Genomic DNA, 20,011 nt, shown 5'->3' with positions numbered 1-20,011 from the left:
CTAGTTTATGCCACAAATTCTTGGATAGGAGCCTGTAATTAGATTAAGTGGTATTCTGATTTATGAGAATGTCTGAAAAAGACTGTTTGAATTTGTTTTGTTTTTTTATTTAAATTTAAAGCTCCCTCCAGGTCTGTCTTCTGTTTTGATACCTTCAGCATTAGATTTGATTTTGTACAGCACTATAGCTATCAGTACAGAATCTTAACATTATCTGCTCAGATAGACATGCCTGTTTTTCTCCACAAAACAATGCTTTCTGTGATTCTCCACATGATTTGGTGTGAACTTGGTGTGACTCTACATAAATTATAGTCTAGAAAGATTGAATCAGTGCTTTGGAATATTTTACATTTACCATATGAGCCTTGGTTGTTGCATAACCACCCTAAAAATAATATAAGATAAAGAAAAAAAGGAACGGTTATATAATCATATTAATTATGCCATTATACTACAAATGCAAGATGCATTCTTTACTGAAATCTCTCACTTTTTAGGATGCTATGCTGTGTAGGAAATAGCGAGTGACACATTGTCTTTTTCAAATAAAAAAGAGCGAAACACTAAATTATATACTTTAATTATAAGATGATTGGGATTGACAAGGAATTTAATGAAATGTTAATGCAATACGCCATCAGCACTATATTACAGTTTTTATTAATAGCTTTGTAAAAAGGTAACAGGAATGTAAGAGAGTTGTGAAGTTGTGGATGGAACGTTATGGGGTGTGTTAGGAGGTATGACGTCTCCAGGAGGGAAACAGAGAAGTGGAGCAGAGGAGGAGTGAACAGAATAAACCATGACGACCTCCTGCTCGTTCCAAAGAAACCGAGACGCAACTGGTGAATTGAGAGGAAAGCTGTGATGCTTTATTGATTCGGATGGACTGTGAAGTGAAAATGAAGATGCAGGTGGTGGGGGGCGAGGGATACACTTAAGAGAGATGCTTAATGTTGTCCCCATAACTACAAATGATTAAACAGTGAATAATCTGCTGTAATTCATGTTGGCATTATCATGTAAAGCCCAAAGCCTCTTCAAGGAATTCTAACTGTTACCATGTTAATTATGATTAATTTATACTGTCTCTCTAAACAGACAAGCAATTAAAGCATTAATAGGTGACAGATGGATATAAAGGAAATGAAATGCATTTTAAAGAGTGGGAGAAGCAAAAGAAAAGAAGGGCCATTACAGATTAAGATTAAGTTGTGAGGCTGTAGAAAAGTAACTACAGATCAATAGAAGAAGGCACATGTCATCTCAAGTCAGCAACAGCAGTGTTCTTAATGGGATTCAAATACAGATTTCATACTGAATATTGTGTATTTGTTTGTGTGTAACCAGTCTCTGATGATGATGGTGTTAGTCAGTCTCTTGACCAAACTGTGTTTCCCCATGTTGATATTTACTTCATGCAGATATTTATATCAGGTATTAATGGTCATTGCAGTTTAATTCTTAATGACTTTGTGAAAGTCCGTACACATTTACTACATCCAATACCACCATTGGTCACATTAGGTGTAATATGCTGTACATGTTTCACATTTTACATAGTCGTTTTGTTATTTTGACTTAAATGACTTATTCTTGTAATTCCTGGATCAATTTTTGTCTCGGAGCCAAATTTCTAGGGGTTTGTATGATAGCCTGTGATGGCCCAGTTCTATCTTACACACATATTGCTTCATAAAAATTGAATAATAGCTGCACTGCCAAAACATTAAGACAGTGAATGACTTGGATTTTCCAATTTGGAAAGGCATTGCTAATATTTGCCAGTAGTAGAAAGTCTCATGTGTGACAAAAAGGGAAAGCCATTGATACAAAATGATTTTCTGTCTATATTTTGTTTATCTCCTTTTTGTCTTTTTCTCACAGAGCTTTTTAGTTTTTTTTCTTCTCTCTCCACACACATATGTCCACTTCAAACAAACACACACACACACAAACTGATATAATGTATCTGCTTCGTCACTGCAGAGTAAACACATTAGAACCATCTCCAGACCTCACAGTGCTCCCCGTCTGCAGCAGCATGATAAGCCCTGGAGAGACTCACTGTTGTGGCAAGACAGAGTAAAGAGCATCCTGCGTAAACCTGCCACAGGTGGAACAAAATAACACTGGAATTTAACTTACAATTAGTTTAGTAAGGTGAACTCTCTAAGGGAGGCACAGATACTGTAGTATGTCTCACTCATTAAAGCCTGCCGCTGGCACGTTAAGGCACGACTTCATCAACCTTGCTTTTAGCCCCGAGGTGAGAGAGAATCTGCTTATTCTGAAAGGTCAGTGGCCTGGAACAGGGAGGCAGAAGAAATCGAATATTGCAGACTACTTTGAAATCCCCGTAGTGCTTGCTCCCATTTGTTCTGAGGGCCAGTAAATCAGTGGTTTGTTGTGGCCTTAACCTCAAGAGCTGCCAGCAGAGCAAAGGAGGCGGGCAGGTGGGGTACAGCCAAGTAGGGCTATTGTCATGCAACAATGAGAGGTAGTCAATAAATCTGATAGAGTTCAACCTCCCAGCACTTTGTTCACAATTACTCTCCTCTGCATAGACAACACAGAGCAGCGAAGGCTGTGCCAGGCTGTTTTCCTGCAGCAGGAACCTTCAGTATTACCTTGCATATCATTGATAAGCATCATCGTCTCTGTCTTAATACTATAACAGCATGATTCAGTGGGCGGGGACAGATAATGTGACCGAGAGCAAGACATCTATCAATCTGGATTAGCGCTAAAGTAGATATTATCTGACGAGCCTAAGGATTTTCCCAGTGATAGGTGATTAATTAAAATGATTGAATGATTAAATCACTGGGTCATAATTGGGTTTATCATCAGTCCACTTGTTTTGTTTTGGGCACATAGCACACGGTGTCCATCTTATCACGTCCTTGCAGAGTAGAATCATTCGATCCATCATCATGAAAGCATTTCTTTACACAAAAGAAAGACGAGTGAAAGGCCCATTATGAGACACCGGGAAGGAGCTTAGCGTGGCTTTGTAGATGTTTATGCAGCAACACAAATAATGTCTCCAAAGTAATATTTTGGAAATATGACAAATACATGTGGCTAAGTTGTGTGACCAGGGAAGGGTGATGGATGATGAGGGGAATGCATTGGGACGGCAGACACCTCACCCATTAATCTGCAGGACTGCGCTGTCTGTGTCTGTTTGCATGGCAGCACCAGCTCCCCATTATTCATTTAGCTGACGCCCATTATCAGTTTGTTGATGAAGGAGTTTGCCTCTAAAAGATTTGGAGTGTACTTTTGGCTCCCCTTCTAAAACTCCTGCAGCTCACTGAGATGTGAGTAAAGCCACTTGATTGCTGCACCGCACCATATTTCACATGAAAGTGTCCTGAATGAGGTATGCAGGAGCCTCTCAGAAAATGCTAAAATGTCTTACGCTACAATTAAACACCCCTGTTGGGTTTGTTCTTAATGCTGCAAAGTGATGGGAGTAATGGGAGCATTTTGTCAAAGTGCACTATCATTTAAAGAATTCTAAACTTTCATTTTAATCACTTCTTCGTGCAGCTGCTGGAAATTGTATCCAACGGTTTTCAAGAGGTGGCCAGATTATACCTAGAATTGCACACAGCACTCTTGACCCGTGGTATTTGCAAGTGCTCTTGTGAAAGTGCAGGCTGCTGCGGCTGTAGTTGTGACTTTGCGATCAGTCATATGTCACACTTCCATTAGCAGCTGCTTTGTGTATAATTTGATGTTCTAAACTGTAAGCAAGCCTTTCCATCAGCCACTGTATGGGTTAGCCACACAAGAAGATTTCTAATTAATACCCATCTTTCTGCCATAATTTACTGCCATAGCACAAGTGAACCCTGGAGTGCTCACTTAAGTGATTATTTTGCCATTTAGGAAAAACAAAAAGGCTAAAGATAAGTATGGTTATAAAGAGGCATGCATTGCAGTGTATGCCCATATTATCAAGCAGCCCATTCACAAAGCTGCCTGTAATGGCAGGTCTAATACTCCATCCATCCATTTTCTAACGTTTTTATCCTCATGAGGGCTGTGCCCATCTCGGCTGACATCGGGCGATAGGCGGGGTACACCCTGGACAGACACAGGGACACATAGAGACCAACAACCATTCACTCTCACATTCACACCTACGGGCAATTTAGAGTGTCCACTTTACCTAATCCCCATATTGCATGTTTTCGGACTGTGGGAGGAAACTGGAGAACCCGGAACAAACCCACGCACACATGAGGAGAAGGCCTAATACTGTGAAAGATAATTAAAACATTTCAGACCTGATTTCAAGGTATAATGACGTTGTTATTCCCACTTCCAGAAATAAGGTTTCTGGTTATAGATGAATGAAAACGGTATCCCTGACAAGTTCAGCCAAAGTGGACAGAGGCTAGCTTTAACCATCCATCAGCTTGACACTCATCACATTGCCAGCTCTCTGTGTCTGGACCTCTTTGCCAATTTAAGGCCACTAATGAACTGCTGTAGGCTTGTCTCTGTGTATTGATCGAGCTTCAAGTGTTCTTAGCAAAAGGTTTAAGGGCTGTTCACTTTGGCTCTGAGTGCAATGGAAACGTATGGTTTCACATTTGATTTCAAAGGCCACCCCAAGTATCTGGACACAGCTGCAGTGTCACACGTTTGGTGTTTTTAACAGTAGGAATTTAAAGAGGCTACAGAGTTAATTATACCTCCGTAACCTATAAATAACCTGGATTGTGATTCACAGACATGGATATTTTAGACATAACAGCTTGCTTAATGATCAGTCATTAAGGAAGAGCATTGATCCCTATTAATCCTATGTTGGCTAGCTCAGCTTGTTTGGCTTGTGGAAACATTTCAGCTGACCTTCAGTCTGAGGTGTCTCGTTATACAAATACGTGCTCCAAAAGGAAAAGATGGAAAATGCAGATGAAATCTAAGTCTCAGAGTTTCAGACCTGCAGCCTTGGACATCCACAGGCTGTAATTTTAAAATTTGCATCACCTGCAGGTGGCTTTAAAAACTGCTGCCTGCGTGTGTCCACCCCGTCCTCATATTAGAAAGTTAATTAGTTTAATTGCATAGATATGGACAGTAAAGAAATGTTACAAATGATTTAACTTTTATAAGAAAACATTTTGTGACACACACACACTGACATTTCTTGCTGAGCTTTTACTTTCATTGTCGAGGTGATACCATATGCAAACCTCACCATAAAAACACACCAAACAGCAGCAAACAACAAAACAATTCCACTCAGACTCTCATTGCCAATGGGAGGCACAAAATGTTAAAAATGCAGCTGTAAATCAACTCCTGGCCTGTAGGTGGTGTGGGACAGCAAGTGCAGAGATGGCTTTAGAGGGACCAAATAGCTCATTCTGCAGGGTGCAGAAATCAGGGTCCATTAATGACACTGTCCATATGATGCAAAAGACCCACCATAAACATACCTGTATCTCCCATTTTTACAGGCTGTCCAGTGGATCCTAGCAGGAGGAGAGCTGCAGATGTGACGCCGTCTCACTCTCACATCATCAGACCTTGCAAAATCACCAGTGGTTTCAGAGGCGGCAGCCTGTCCTCCAGCAACATCCTCAAACTCAATGGTAAGCACTTTATTTCTTAGCCCACGGAGTCCTGTCCGTTTACGGTTAATCACAGCAGTTGACTTCTCCACTTACCTTTTCACTGTATTTCCTGTGTGCCTGTATGTTTTCTACAATAGATTAATTAGTGCTGTCCATTGGGGCAATGACCACACTGCCTTCATGATGAACTCCACCAGATCCATTTCACAGTCTGTCTCTTGGCTGCACGACTGAAATGCTCAATTTTCAGCCTAATTGAGCTTGCAGAAGCATCTCTGGTGGCGAGCCACAGTCCTGTCTGCGTGTCTGCGTGCATGTGTAGTCCAAGCAGAGACACCCACACAAACACTGAGGAAACCAATTTTTTCCTCAATTAGACAGGCTGTCGCCAGTCAACTGTTGTCTGTTCCTCAAATGTGGACACACACACACACACACACACACACACACACACAAACTATTTTAAGGCCTCACACTGACCACTGAATTGAACAATTGGCCAGCTGTAGCAAAGCATAATCCCCAACCATAACCATAATCAGTTAATGTCTAACTCACACCTTAAACTAATCATAATTCAAATCTAAGTGCCTCAAAAATGAGGTTCTGCCACATTAGGACTGGGTTTAGGTCTCCATGAGGACTACTGGTAGACACACACACACACACACACACACATAGCTGAACTGTATCAATAAGAAAAAGTGAATGCGAACAAGCAGATAATTGCTAAAAGTAAGTCTAAAAGGCCTCTGAGGAGGGTACATATAAAATCCTGTGTAATTATATTTCACCATTTGTTCCCTAACACACTACATACAAATGCACTGATGAACAACATGTGTCAACACAGACAGAAGAAAACATGTTTACAAGGCAGTTGATGTAAATAAAGGTTCTCTCCAAATGTATTCCCCAAACAAGAGCGATCATTTATTCGCAGCTTATGTTACTGTGCAAACACGGCGTGTTCACTGTTTGCTGTCTTTCTTACCATCAACCCTCTCTCCTCACTATACTGTTGTCTCCTCTCTCCACTTCACCTCCCAGTGGTTCAAGCCAAGTGTGTGTGTGTGTGTGTGTGTGTCAGTCACAGTCCTGTCCCGCTCCTTTCTGTCTGCTGTGCCTCTGAAAGCGAGCAGTGTAGCTGGACATTATCTAGTTAGGTGAGTGGCAGTCGACTCAATACCTCTTTGATAAGGCACTTGGGATTAAGAGTGTTACTGGGAGAGGAAAACAGAGAGAGAAGTGAATATTGTACACTGAAAGTCTAAAGTCTAAATCAAGATTCAGTCAATTACACAAAAAAGAATGAGATTTTTATATATATATATATATATATCGCTCCTTCTTTTTAACACATTTGATTTGAACTATTTAAATGAGAGTTTGAGTTTGACTAGTTACAGGTGGAGGCTGTAACATGCTGTACTCATCTTTATTAGGTCTACCCGTTCAACTGCTTGTTAAAATGTCAATGACATGCATAGACCGTATATAGAGAGGACATGGTCTATCAGAGCCAACGTCTCTCTCATTTCAGGTCTTCAATAGCATGATGTCACTTTCGTAAATTAAGTTTCTATTTAGAGGTAAATAGATGATAAAACATGGCACATAGGACTTAGAAACCGTCTCAGTGACAGGTTGGACTGCACAATCTGTGAACCTTTGGTTTCAAAAGCTGGTCAAATTGCAAATGTCAGGGCTTCAAATGGGAGTTAGTTGTGTAACCGGAAGACTACATAGTTTGTTGTATATGGTCTGTGGCATGTGGGCGATCCATGCATCGGAATGAAGAAGGAAGGTGAGTTAAGTTACTTTGAGATGGGATGGTGGTTGGTGCCAGACGGGTTGGTCTGAGTATTTCAGGAGCTACTTATCTGCTGGGATTTTCTTTTTCAACCCACTTTAAAGTTCACAGAGAATGATCCGAAAGAGAGAAAATATCCACTGAACAGCCGTTCTCTGGTCACTGCCAGAGGTTAGAGGAGAATGGCCAGACTGGTTTGATACAATAGAACTGAACCTTGAAGCAGATGTGAAGCAGATGCATACAGCAGTAGTCAGCACTTCACCACTGCTGTGAAGCACACAGAGGCATGATTCTGGGAGCTTTGTGTTTTGGGTGTCTGTCTGTTGTTTCCAGAGGAGGATTCGGCAAATTCTTTGAAAGCTTTTAAGAGCATGGGTGATTTGCATGATCTGGTTGAAATAACGCTGGATTCTTTGGTGAGGAGTAGATGAATCAGGTGTTTAAACGAGATAGCCATGGAGGTGAAGGATAATTTGGGAGGAGAGCGTTGGTCTGCTTTCCCAACCGAAGGGCTTGGGTCCAGTTGTAGTGGTGCCAGTTGTTTGACTGCACTGTTGTCAATGAACAAGCTGTTGTTGCCTGTGTTCCAACAGTACTTTAATCCATCGGCCCTCTCTCCCTGGGACATTTGGAGGGTTTTTAGGACATATGGTCAAAATGGCAACAAGATTACATTCCACGCTGTTCAGTAAATATATTCAAGATTGTGGCCTCTTTTTTCTTTGGCAGAGAGGAACACTGCACAAACACAGAGGCACGAAGTTGGGGACTGTGTGCCGTGGTACAGACGACAGAGCAGACCTGACATCACGCCTGGAGAGCACAACCTAAATGAGTCTGACGGCGACCACCACAAGATTGATGGCATGGCTGCCATGCACCAGCGAGAGGGCAAGGAGGGCATCAAAGCACTTAAGGTCACGGTGAGGTCAATCTTTGCACTTGAGCCGAAAGGGGAACCAAAATAAATCCTTATCTCTAAAGCTGAGCCACAATCGTGTGTTCCCTTTCCTCCGTACTGAAATTGCTCACAAACAGAGGAAGAGCAATAGCTTTCATTATTGTCAAGAGGGAGCTTTCACAGAGACAAGGGGCTTCTAACAGGCAGTCTACCAGTGTTACAACTCACAGCACGATGTACCCTTCAGCCCTCTGTGTTTTCTGACTGTACAAGGTGTTAATTGTTCTTCCACCTGAAGGCGCATCTTGTACTTTCACCCATGAGTGCACATGCTAAATATGATTTGGGTTGTGGTGCATGTCTGTCTCAGATATTTTACACATTATATTTCCTCTGGTAAGACCTGCTTCACATGCCCCTCTGACATCCCAATACTGATCCAAAAATGAAAAGGAAAAAAAAAGGAATGTGTTGCTTGTGCATGAAAAAAACACAAGAGGTTCGCTTTGCAATGCAATTTGTATGTGACTTTTCTGTGCTGATGGCTATGACTTCATCTGGATCAGGTTCATCTCAAGTGTAATTTAAGCGCTCTAGACAAGTAAAAAAAACAACAATATTTTATTTTGTCACACACTTAGCTCCACCATCCTCATTTTGAAATTCAATTTGATGAGTTTAGAGTTCCAGTTTGTGACATCTTAGAGTGCGACACATCAGGGTACATCAGGGAACGACAGTAGCCTGTGCATACTGGAAGGGATGTAAACACTCTTTCACAACTATCTCCACTTTACCAATCTCTGCCATTTCCCCTGTCTGTTTTGTCAGTGTATGCACTGAATTGTTGGGGTAGAGCCATTCTTCTTTGTTTGTCTTTGTTTGAAATACAAGGGTGAAAGATGGCCACCTCTGTAAGGCAAGGCCCTGACTTAAAGTCCATATAAAAGCCTCATTCTGCGGCTATGAAAACCAAATGATTTCTGTTTTAAAGTGATCATGCACTCACTGTATAAAAAGGTTATTATGGGTAATATATTCTGCAAATTATCACACAACACACATTAACACACCAAGTCAGATTTTGGCATCATATTAAGGACATCAATCCTGCATTAGATACCTCACTGTATTCATGGATTCTTTTTCTAAGTTTTATAGGATGTTATAGTCACAATTATGATTGCCATTGTGTAGCTGCCTTAAATTAGACATACACATACACACACAATCACATGTGCATACACAGGCACCTTCTTTAGACGCTGCATTCAGCATTCATTTGGCCAGCTCAAACAAAACATCATCACCTATGCCTATCCATGACCTTAACCGAACCATATAGATATAGATCAATTCCAGTTCCTCGGAAAATTAGGTATCTCTCTCATTAGGTCCAGGTTTTGGTCTCCATGAGATCCACTGGTCCTGACAAGGTTCATGTTTATACCGGAAAAGGTCCTAGAAAGGTAACAAATACAAGTACACAGACAGTTGGCCTCACAACTCAGTGGCGTGAACTTGGTGTTAAATTTTGAGACTGTTTTTGTTTATAAAGTCATTTCTGAAATACCTGTTCCCAGTGTTCCAGATTTGATGGAAAGTGCTAAACCTATGAAATTTTTCTAAACAAATAATGCTGTTCCAAAGCTTTGGAAAAGGTCACTCATGTTGTTCTGGGGAAGAAAACATGTCATTAACTCTGACTGCCTGCAAAGCATTGATTTCTGCTACACCACGTTCCAACCATAACATGTAGACATGGATGTTTATTGTAATGAAAAATGCAATGCCTGAGAATGCTTTGTGAAATGTCATGGAGAAAATGATGGTTTAGTCCAACCAAAAGACAAAACATACAGTATATAAACAGCAGTTTACTCAATTTAACTTACTATAACATTAGAAATGAGTGAGTGACAACTAAGTCACTCATTAGATTGGATGTCAACAATGGACTCTTAATCCTTCTTGTTACACTGCATCGTCATTTTCAGCCTTTGCCATTGTTTCCTGGGTGTTAGGATCAGACTGAGGACGCCCATTTGGCCAGAGAACCTCTTCAGAGCAAACCCGGTGAAGAGCGAAGCAAGGCAGAGATTATTGCCAACATGCTGAGCCACGCAATCACCACCCAACACCTCCTCTACGCCAGCCTGGGCTCCGCTGAGTACATGGAGTTTGTTCTGAAAAATCCCTTCAATGTACCGCAGACTGTCACCATCCACTGCGATGACCCTGAGCTCAGGTGAGACGCTCCAAACAGCGAGTTGACACTTACGTGGTGTCAGACTTTGTTTAGTCTGGTTATATTTTTGAGTGACTCGTCATGTGCTCCAATGTTTTAAACTGGGTGGATTTTACACGTTGATAAGTGTTTCCCCCAGCTTAACACACCAACTGTGCATGTGTTGCTTTGCTGTGTGTGTTTTTCTATTATCAGATTGTAACAAGCCATGCCCCACTGTGAAACTCTGTTCACACATTCTGAATGTGTTACCAAAGGTGATAGTGTCGCTCTGGAGACAATTCTTAAAACCTATTTCCATCCTGCTTTAGGAAATGATGATGTATCTTCACACTTTCACCCTGCCATTTTATGAGACACACATGTTAGTTCTGGATTTGTAATTTTTAAGATAATATAGCACCTCCCCCTGCTGCCTAAACCCTTTTGGCATCAGGTGTTGCTCATAGCGGCTGACAGCTACTGTAACAGCAGACATTATAGCACTGTAGATCACCAATTATTATCAGAATCAGAAATAACACAAGTGGAAAAAGGCCAAAAAAAAACAAGCTGCCCCTCCTCTGCATCAGTGGGCAATCACCATTTGCAGTAAACCAACAGTCCTTTCATTATTTATACCAGTATTTTCCTGCTGTCAGAATGTCTCCTGTGAAACAGTTGTTAAAGCATTACGGTTGTCAGCGCATGGACGCTGATTAAAGCTAAATGATCTGGTCATAAATGTGGCTACACGTCTGATTCTGCATGGATGCGCTTTTTTTTCCCCTTGAGGTAACAGAAGCTTCACTCATTTGTAAAGAAACCTGAAGAATCACAGTGGAATATCTTTTTCTTGAACTAGTATTGTCTGCAAACAATAAACCAAAACCTAAAGATTTAAGGAGTTTAGGGACTTTTCATCCCTGGGTAATGTCTACTGCCTTTACACCCTGTGCAAATACTAACTGAAAGGAGAAATGATGCAAGACTTTGCTTTGTGCATTTATTGCTCATTACCCCCTTCGAGAGGTCAAATTGTGGCAGTATACAGCCACTGGCTACAGTATAAGCAGAGCTGCAGCTGCTCTGCTTGGCTGCAGTGGATGAAGCTGACGACGACGATGTCTGCATTTCTGGATGAATGCTTGGCCATGGTCGTTGAACCTGCAGTGCTTCCACCAGATATGACTTGTCCTCCACCGCGGCTTCGACGCAGCATTCACAGACATGTCAATGCACCACACGCAAACGACCCCTGCATGAATTTAGCGCTGTGGTACGTTCACAGCGACTGCAAAGTGTGTTTTATTGCTGCGTTAGCGTCACTGGATTATAGGTAATCCCTCTTTCTAGCTCACTTTCTGCCAAGCACTCTGCCCCTTGACCAAGTCTTTACTGCTCACTGCGTTGCACACTTATAGCAACAGTCATTCATTTCTGATACATCAGGACTTTGGTTGAATCTCTACGCAACATTTCATCCATTTAAAAATTCAAGTTTTTGCACTGGAGCAAATGTTATTGACTTTGTACTGTATTTACTAATCTTATCGTACAAACAAATGTCGCCATGTCCTCCCGTGGCTATAGCTTTAACCACAGCAACATCCAATCTCAGCCAGTCTCAGTAGTAGTAGTTTTCTACCTGTGTTTCATCTGCCAGCACCTGTGTTTCATCTGCCAGCACCTGAAGGGGCACCATTATGTACGTTATAAAACGTACATAATACTTTATCAGAATAATACTCAGCTCAGCTTTCTCTATGGATCAGAGGAAGTGATGAATGCACGTGGTAACACAGGCAAAACAGCGCCAGAGTTTCAGCAAAAATATTCCAGTGTGACCTTTCGGGGGGCTGAATTCAGCTGCATTCAAACAGCGATGGATTCTGCTTGAGAGCAGCTCAGCTACACTTCAGCATTATCATTGAAATCTGTGTCTACACTTGTGGTTTAAACAAACTTTTCGAAGCATCAGGAAACATTGGCAGACTTAAAGCAAAGTCCTGGATCTGTCTTTGAACACCTTTAATGTTGTTTGTTGAAAAATGAAGTTGTCTAGTTATTCTGTAAAAGCTTGTCACAACAGGCTACAGTCCCCCCGTCTGTCCTCCAGCTGAGGCTCCACCCTCAAAACACACAGAACGAACCCACGATGAAGCTGAAGCGGAGTTGAGGACACATTCGTGTCACTGACTCCATCAGGTCTGAATCACCTTTAGGAAAACATTTAACATGGTCAAGATCTTTAAATAAATGACTGGGTCGTTTAAATGTGCTACTTAAAAAGGCGATGTTATTTCACACATTATATAAACATAACAGCAAACTCCTCCAAACAAGAGAATGACAACAATGGTTTCCAAATATGATTAAGAAATCCCAGCAGTCCAAATGAAAAGGGATAAAAATACATGAATATAAAAACCACACCCCCACATCAGAAAGCCAAGATAAAGGGATTAGATGAAGATGTTAGCCTTTATGTGACTGTGCTTTTTTATCCAGGTTGTGGGCGTCTGATTCACTGCCTGCTTACTGCTTTGATATGATGCATGTGTGTGTAGGTGTGAACAAAATGTGTGCACCTTATTCAGGTCTTGAAATTGGTTTTGTCTACGGTATTAACACTCCTTGTCTGTTTGTGGTGGGTGCGTTATTCAGTCATTTGTGCATTTTGTGCATGTATGTGCTTTGCACGCTGTAGTCATGCTCACACCTCTGAGAAGTGTGCGCATAGACGGTGTTCTGTGTTGTGTGGCCATGGGAGAAAGTAGGATAAATTCACAATTGTTCAGCACTGCGAGCAACCACTTAGCACTGTATTTATTACTTTTCACGTATACACACCCAGAGAAGCTCCTTCAGCAGCACAAACGCTCGTCCTTGACACAGATGCAAACATAGCGCTGGTGAGATGCTGTGTGCCCTCTTTAATCCTCACAGAGCAGAAATAATGGCTGATGTTTTGCGGAGCCACCGTTCTTGGTAGCCTTGCCGTGTTTGTTTGAGTTTGTTGTTAATTCCCCAGCACTAAGTCTTTTGTTATGGATTCTGGTCATGCCTGAGCTCTGGATTAACATACATCACGTTGATCAACAAAGGCTGGAGTGCACTGTGGATGAATCATTATGGCATTAGCCCAGCCACCGGGCCTACCAGGTCTAATTGAGAGTCATCAATCCCTGCATCTGTCCTTTCAGCAGCTTAGCGCCCTGTGACTTTATTTATTTATTTTCCGATGAGACAGCATGACACTTTACACCAAGTCGTCTGCCACCTCCACCAAGAGCCAGATTTGTGTGAATTAAGAAGGAAGCGTCTGACGTGCGAACAGCGCTGCCTGGAATGATTGTATGTTATTGCACGGTAGTATTTTGTCGTAGATCTGCAGCGCTGTTATGAAAGCTGTCTTTGTGTATGTGACTGCAGGCGTCACAGATGAGAAAAAGAGCCGGCATTTATTCATTTAATATTTCATACTTTCCTGTTGTTGTTGTTGTTGTTAAACTCTCACGTCCCAAGTTTTGTCTCACTTTTCACCACATTTCTCAGATAAACACTTCATATGTGTGTGTATCGTAAACAACAGGGTGACTGTTGGCTGTTGCTCTTCACTCTGAAGCCTGTATGTGTGACTAATCCATCCACATGCATAATTCTGCCACACGGATTTTGTACTGTGCCTTTCTCACAAACAATTACGCCAAAGAAATGTATAGCTGCCATAGATGGCAGGCAGTCAAATGGCTGCGGTTGAAAGATCACACTGCAATAATGCTTTTCGGTCTTCAGCATCTAGCTACAGGAATGGATTGGAAATGAAACTATTTTGATTCAGTAGAAAGAATTGTCTCCAATGCATCGGCAGCACACCATAAACCAAAGCACATACTAAAAATCTCAGCAAGTGAAAACCTTCCCAAAGAAAAGGAAAATTATTTTGATCATAACCCCTGAATCTGTATCCCCTGGTGCACAGCCCATCACATCACATCACGTCGGCATATAAACATTAGCTGTATTTATGGGTTATCCATTATCCTGGACTCCAGAGGGTCAGTGCATTAAAGCTACTTTACTGTAACTTCCTTGTCAATATTTCAACCAACATTATGAAAAAGGAAATCTTGAGTTCTTGAGAGGCCTTGGGTTTGCTTTTTATTGTAGGGAAACAAAATATAGTCAGACTTGAATTTCAAGTGTAAAGTCCAGCACCAGACTTTGAAGAAGACTTTTGATGTCTGCTGTGGTTTTAAGCCCGGAGACACATCTGCAGTGTGTTGCTGTCCATTTTGCATGGCTACCTTTAACACATGGCCTCACAGAAGCTCGTGTGAGCCATGGCTGCTGACCAGCTCTGAGATAGCTGAGACTGTGCAGCTTGTGTGTTGTTGTCCACGCTGCTGCTTTCCTCTCTGTCATTATCCGTCTTTCTCTCTGTAAACCTAAAGTCATTCATTTGTCTCTCTTTTTTCTATCCTTTTGTCTTTATAGTGTTCCTTTTGTTCTCTCTGTCTTCAGTGTGTGTTTTCTTTTCTTTTTTTTAACCTCGCCCTATTCTTTTTTGTAATAATGAATCATCCATTTGTTTTTCATGGAGGTTCAGGTGAATTCTTCACACATTTTGCAGCTTTTGTTGTACACGGTAAGCCGCAGGCATGTGTTTTATTTTAAATGCAAAAGTGGAGATCTTCAAATAAATGTAATGGAACTGCCTGGGTCATCATGCCCGAATGTTATGGAGGTGGGGCCCTGAAAAATTCCTAAACTCTTCTTCTTATTGATAGACTGTCACCTTTGAAGTTTAAGTAGCGCTGCCATGTATGTATATGTGCATGAATCTTTTTATGCATTCAAAAGAAGGGGAAACACTGGAGGGGGTGTGTTTCTGTTCCTTTTGTTTTCTTCCACATCACTGCACAATTCTTCCACTTCTTCCACAGTAATAAGTGGTTGTTAGCAGTGCTGGAAAAGTCTGAATTGTTCCTATGTTATCATGTTAATTTCCCTTGTGGACAATCAATAATCTAATGTAATCTAATCAAAAATGTTGTTATCCAGTATACGTCATGAAACATAAGATAGATAACGTAGAATAAATAGCTCAAAAAAAGTACAGCAGATGCATTTCCACCATGTTTTAGCCCAGAAGGTGAATATTCATGACCAAATGACACCATAATCAAATTTCCCTTTCTGCAGTAAATACAAACAGAAATACTAACCACATTTGCTCCACAGTTGATGAGCCATTTCTATTTTTGAGATTCCCTGTAGCACCAAACTGGAGTCCAACTATTGTCATGATGCTGCTGCCAAACTAAATCTAGATTTAAATTGATTGAGCATATTTATGTTCCTCAGATGACTCTCAAAAAACAAAACAAAACAAAAAAAGTAATAATTATGTTCTGTTCAACACGATCTGAAGAAAGCTGCATATTTAAGCAGTGCGGGTTTAGACTTCTATTCGTGATCATGTAACAAGTCCAGGTCTGATCCTGGCTGGACCTAAAGATATAAGAGCCTTCTTTCATCTCACCCGTGTCTTTTAATCTTCCCATTCAGTGTCATCACGAACACAGAGGAGTGTGATTACTTCAAAGCGCTAACTAAATCTGCAACTCCACTGGAGGAGAACATGTTCCGCCGGGAGAAGGACGCTCCAGGCCCGAGGGTTTACCTCCGCCCCAAAGAGAGCGTCCATATTCCCCTCAAGTACCAGAGCTTCCTCTGTGACCAAACAATGGCCCCTCAGGTACATGATGCTGTGGAGACGTACATTTCTTTCCTTTTTTAAAATCATGTTATTGAAATGGTTATTCAAAGCATTTTAAAACGGGAATTGTATTGTAGAAGTCAATTAGAAAAGTAGCTTTTTGTCTTTTTGAAACACAACTTTCAATTAATGCTAATGAAAGTGTCTTCCTTATTCACAATATCACACCATTGCACAAGTCTGCTGTTTGATTCCAGTTCAAGAATATGTTTGAAATTGATTTACTCTGATGGTACCGGGATTAAAATCTTATTGATATAAATGTCACTGCACCTCAAGTAACCATAGTTACTTGAGTTCCAAGGGTCTGTTTGACTTGTTTAATGGAAACTCAGGCTTGACAGTTAATCTGATGCCCGAGGGACATTTTAAATAAATGTCATTTATACAGGCGCTGCCCTTATCTCCTGAGGATGACTGGTGTTTATGCCCTTTGCTGCTTTTAGCGATCATTTACAGTTTGCTTGCCTGGTGTACAGATGTTATATTTTCTTTGCTGCCATTTGTTGCCATTTGTTTTTCTGGTCTCATCCGGTCTCTTATCAAATCCTCACAGGGACCGAGCTTCTTCCCCACAGGCAAAGGTTCTCAGATGGCCAAAAAGAATCTGTCCAATATTGTTGCTGCCAAAACTATCAAGGTACAGATTTTGCTTGTCATGCGCAATATCTTATGTCTATGGGACCATTTTTTATCTCCATCTCCAGCCTTTTAATCCCTGATCTGTTTTTCCTTAGGCTAGAATTATATATAGTGAGATGTACAGTATGTTTTTCTGCAATGATAAGAGTTTTAATGTAGTATCTGGATTCATATTGATTAGATTCAGGAGAGAAGAGGAAGATATAGCCACCTTACCTTACCTTACCTTACCTTACCGGCGTAAAGATATATACGGTTTTGATGCAGTGTTCATTCAGGTTAACCCTCTGCTACACCCAAAGTCTCACATCTCCCAGGCAACTCTCTGTGGAGTGACAATGCCCCGCCTCTTCCCTCCTCTCCTCTTCCACAGTCACAGCCAAGACACAAAGAACTCTTTGAAGTCTCAGCTCTGAAAAAAAGTTACACTATCCAGACAAGATTGCCAAGAAAATGATATGCGGCAAATCACTTTTATCTTACTGAAGTTTATTTATTTTTCTCCAGCGGGCAAATGTCAGGTTGGAGAGTTCAAGTTGCTCTGATTGGACAGTTTGACAAATGTGATGATCCACTTTAAATGAGCTGTATATATATATGCAGTATTACACTGAAGTTGTGTTCTCATTTCAAACTTTAAACTTATTCAGTTGTTTATATGTTAGGAGAAACAATGTGATTTACCTTAGATTAAACTATATTTGGTGTAATGTGCTCTACGGCCCCTGAATGCTACAGCTGTCACCAGAATTAACTTTAGTTCCCTATGAATTGATTCAAATTGAATTTTAATCTCTCTCTCTAAAAATGTGAATTTAAACCTTTTTTTTTACTTTGACATACGGCTTAAGACTTTTTGAAAACAAGATACAGTCAGTATGTTTCCATGTAAAGTTGCTATATGTCCAGCTTGACTACAACCTTGAAATTGGACTATTGTCCTTGTCCCAGTTAAGCACCAGCAGGTAATAGATTTATTGAAGTGTGTCCGTGGTGATATACCCCCTTTGAGCTTGTTACAGTTAGGCGTTTCCTGGTCACAGACAGCAACAGCTTTAGCTGACGGGTAGTCGTTTAGTATGTCGTGCACCATTCTGTCTTTCTATCGTCCACTAACGTGAACTGGCAGAGCATACGTTAGGTCTCTCTGTGAGTCCAAAAATGCACCACTCTGGAGTCTGCCATGTTTTCCTCACTTTTTCTTCTGCATTGTAGCGGCTTCTTCTATTATTTACAGGTCAAAGTCAGGGGGCAGGAATATGGAGCACGTGCAGCACGCCCGAGATATACCTGCAGTTGTAATTTCATGTTGGTTCAACACAATTTCAGTCATACAATCACGTCATGTGAACATACGAGTGTTCACCGGAACCTCAAAGTGAAAATGTGAAAGTGTGTTGCTCGTGTGGATCACAGCACCCTACAGGGTGATATTCGAACTATTTGCCAGCCTGCCAAAATTATTGTGTGTCCACCTGCAGTGTTTTTGTGTCAGTGTCATCACTGCTGCTCTGAGCTAAAATCCTGTCAAGAGGTCAAAGAGGTCAGGTTTAGATCTAATCAGCGTCCAACTAAAACTGACAAGCCTCTACAGCAGAGCTGTCAGGACGCCAGCTTTGGCACCGCTGTCAGTCAGCACACATCACCACTGCCAGATATAGGCTTGTACTCTAGATTAGCATGGACCCACAAATCGGACACACCAGTGACTTGGAATCAGCTTTTGTGAGTGTGCGATTCAAAGACCAAACATGTACAGTATGTACACAGTTTTGACCTACTGCATATTTTTGATCCATTAAGCCGCATTAATTCATCTTTAATCTAATATTATACACCACAATAAGTATACGCCACAATCCGAGGTGCACCGAGGTCCACTAGAGTCAGCGTGATTTAAATGTTTTCATCTGGCCATTTCCGCTTCTGTCTTTGTGGACCCTTAGTGGACAAATCCACCCACACCTCCAGTTTGATTCAGTGCAAACAGTACATGCTGAACGCACATGCCCCCTGTCGCGCATCACTTTCCAGGCCAGTTGGTGGTCTGCTCCTTTGGTCAGAAGAGATGACAAAGAAGATGGTAACCATGGAGACTTGCTTGAGGTTTTATGAGGAAGTCTGTCAGTACATGTACAAGTCAGTATTCAAAAAATATAAAGAACACAGAACAGATGCGCAGGGTAAAATCAAACTTGGTGTCAGTGATGTTTCCAAAGGCCAAAGGTATTAAAGGAATGCTTCACCGATTTGCATGTAGCTTTGTATTACTAGATTGTGCTTCCTGTTCAGTTCACATGAAGTCAGGACAGTGTGCCAGCATTCACCATGAAACTGAGGAAGCCCTAATAGAACTCAGCCATCATTAGATTATTTATTGTGCTCCTCCTACTGTGGCCTGTCATTAAATACTGAAAAAAATTCACATTCCCCTGCGAATAATTCCCCAGGAAATCAGGCACTAAGACAGGGATTAAAAGGCAGCCATGACAGCCGACCTTGAAGCACGTCATTTAAGATATCTGATTCATGAATATACAGAGCTGTAAAGGCCACAAGTTCATCCCAAGAGTGTGAATGTTATGAGTCATGAACTTTCACTGGTTTATCCACGTTGTGCCAAGTCAATTTTGTGGTAATATGTCCATTAAATATTTGCAGAAGTGGACAGTTTGCCTTGGTTGTGACATTACCAGCTAAAACATTAGGGCTCATCTATTTACAGCAGCTTTCATGTGATCGGTCCATGAAGTCAAAGATGACTTCCTCTTTTTTAAGCGTTGGTCATAGAGAACATCTTTTGAGTTTTGATGCTAACTGAAGGCTACGCAGGCTCTTTAACACACTCAGAAGGGAAGGGTGAGGTGCAACATCGCCAATAAGTGGCGCTAAAGCGTGCACACTCAACTTTCCAAATATATAATGTATAATTCCTAATCTGCTCTTTATTTATGTATACGTCCCATCACGTGCTTTTAGATGGTGCAGAGTGTGACGTTACGTGAGAAGGTTAGCAATATCAATGTGTGAGCACAAG

General features: G+C 41.2%; 1 protein-coding gene across 1 annotated transcript in view; it reads left to right on the top strand.

Annotated features, from left to right (window-relative positions):
- Positions 1-20,011, top strand: part of nphp4 (nephronophthisis 4) — a 137,825-nt gene that overhangs the window by 107,377 nt on the left and 10,437 nt on the right. The window contains exons 19-23 of the mRNA XM_044037700.1: positions 5,487-5,621; positions 8,149-8,342; positions 10,345-10,568; positions 16,122-16,311; positions 16,889-16,972. Coding sequence (XP_043893635.1) covers positions 5,487-5,621; positions 8,149-8,342; positions 10,345-10,568; positions 16,122-16,311; positions 16,889-16,972 — 827 coding nt within the window. The remainder of the gene's footprint in view (positions 1-5,486; positions 5,622-8,148; positions 8,343-10,344; positions 10,569-16,121; positions 16,312-16,888; positions 16,973-20,011) is intronic.

This window comes from Solea senegalensis, linkage group LG11 (genome assembly GCF_019176455.1).
Source record: "Solea senegalensis isolate Sse05_10M linkage group LG11, IFAPA_SoseM_1, whole genome shotgun sequence".
NCBI lineage: Eukaryota > Metazoa > Chordata > Actinopteri > Pleuronectiformes > Soleidae > Solea > Solea senegalensis.
This window is presented reverse-complemented; position numbering and strand designations above follow the sequence as displayed.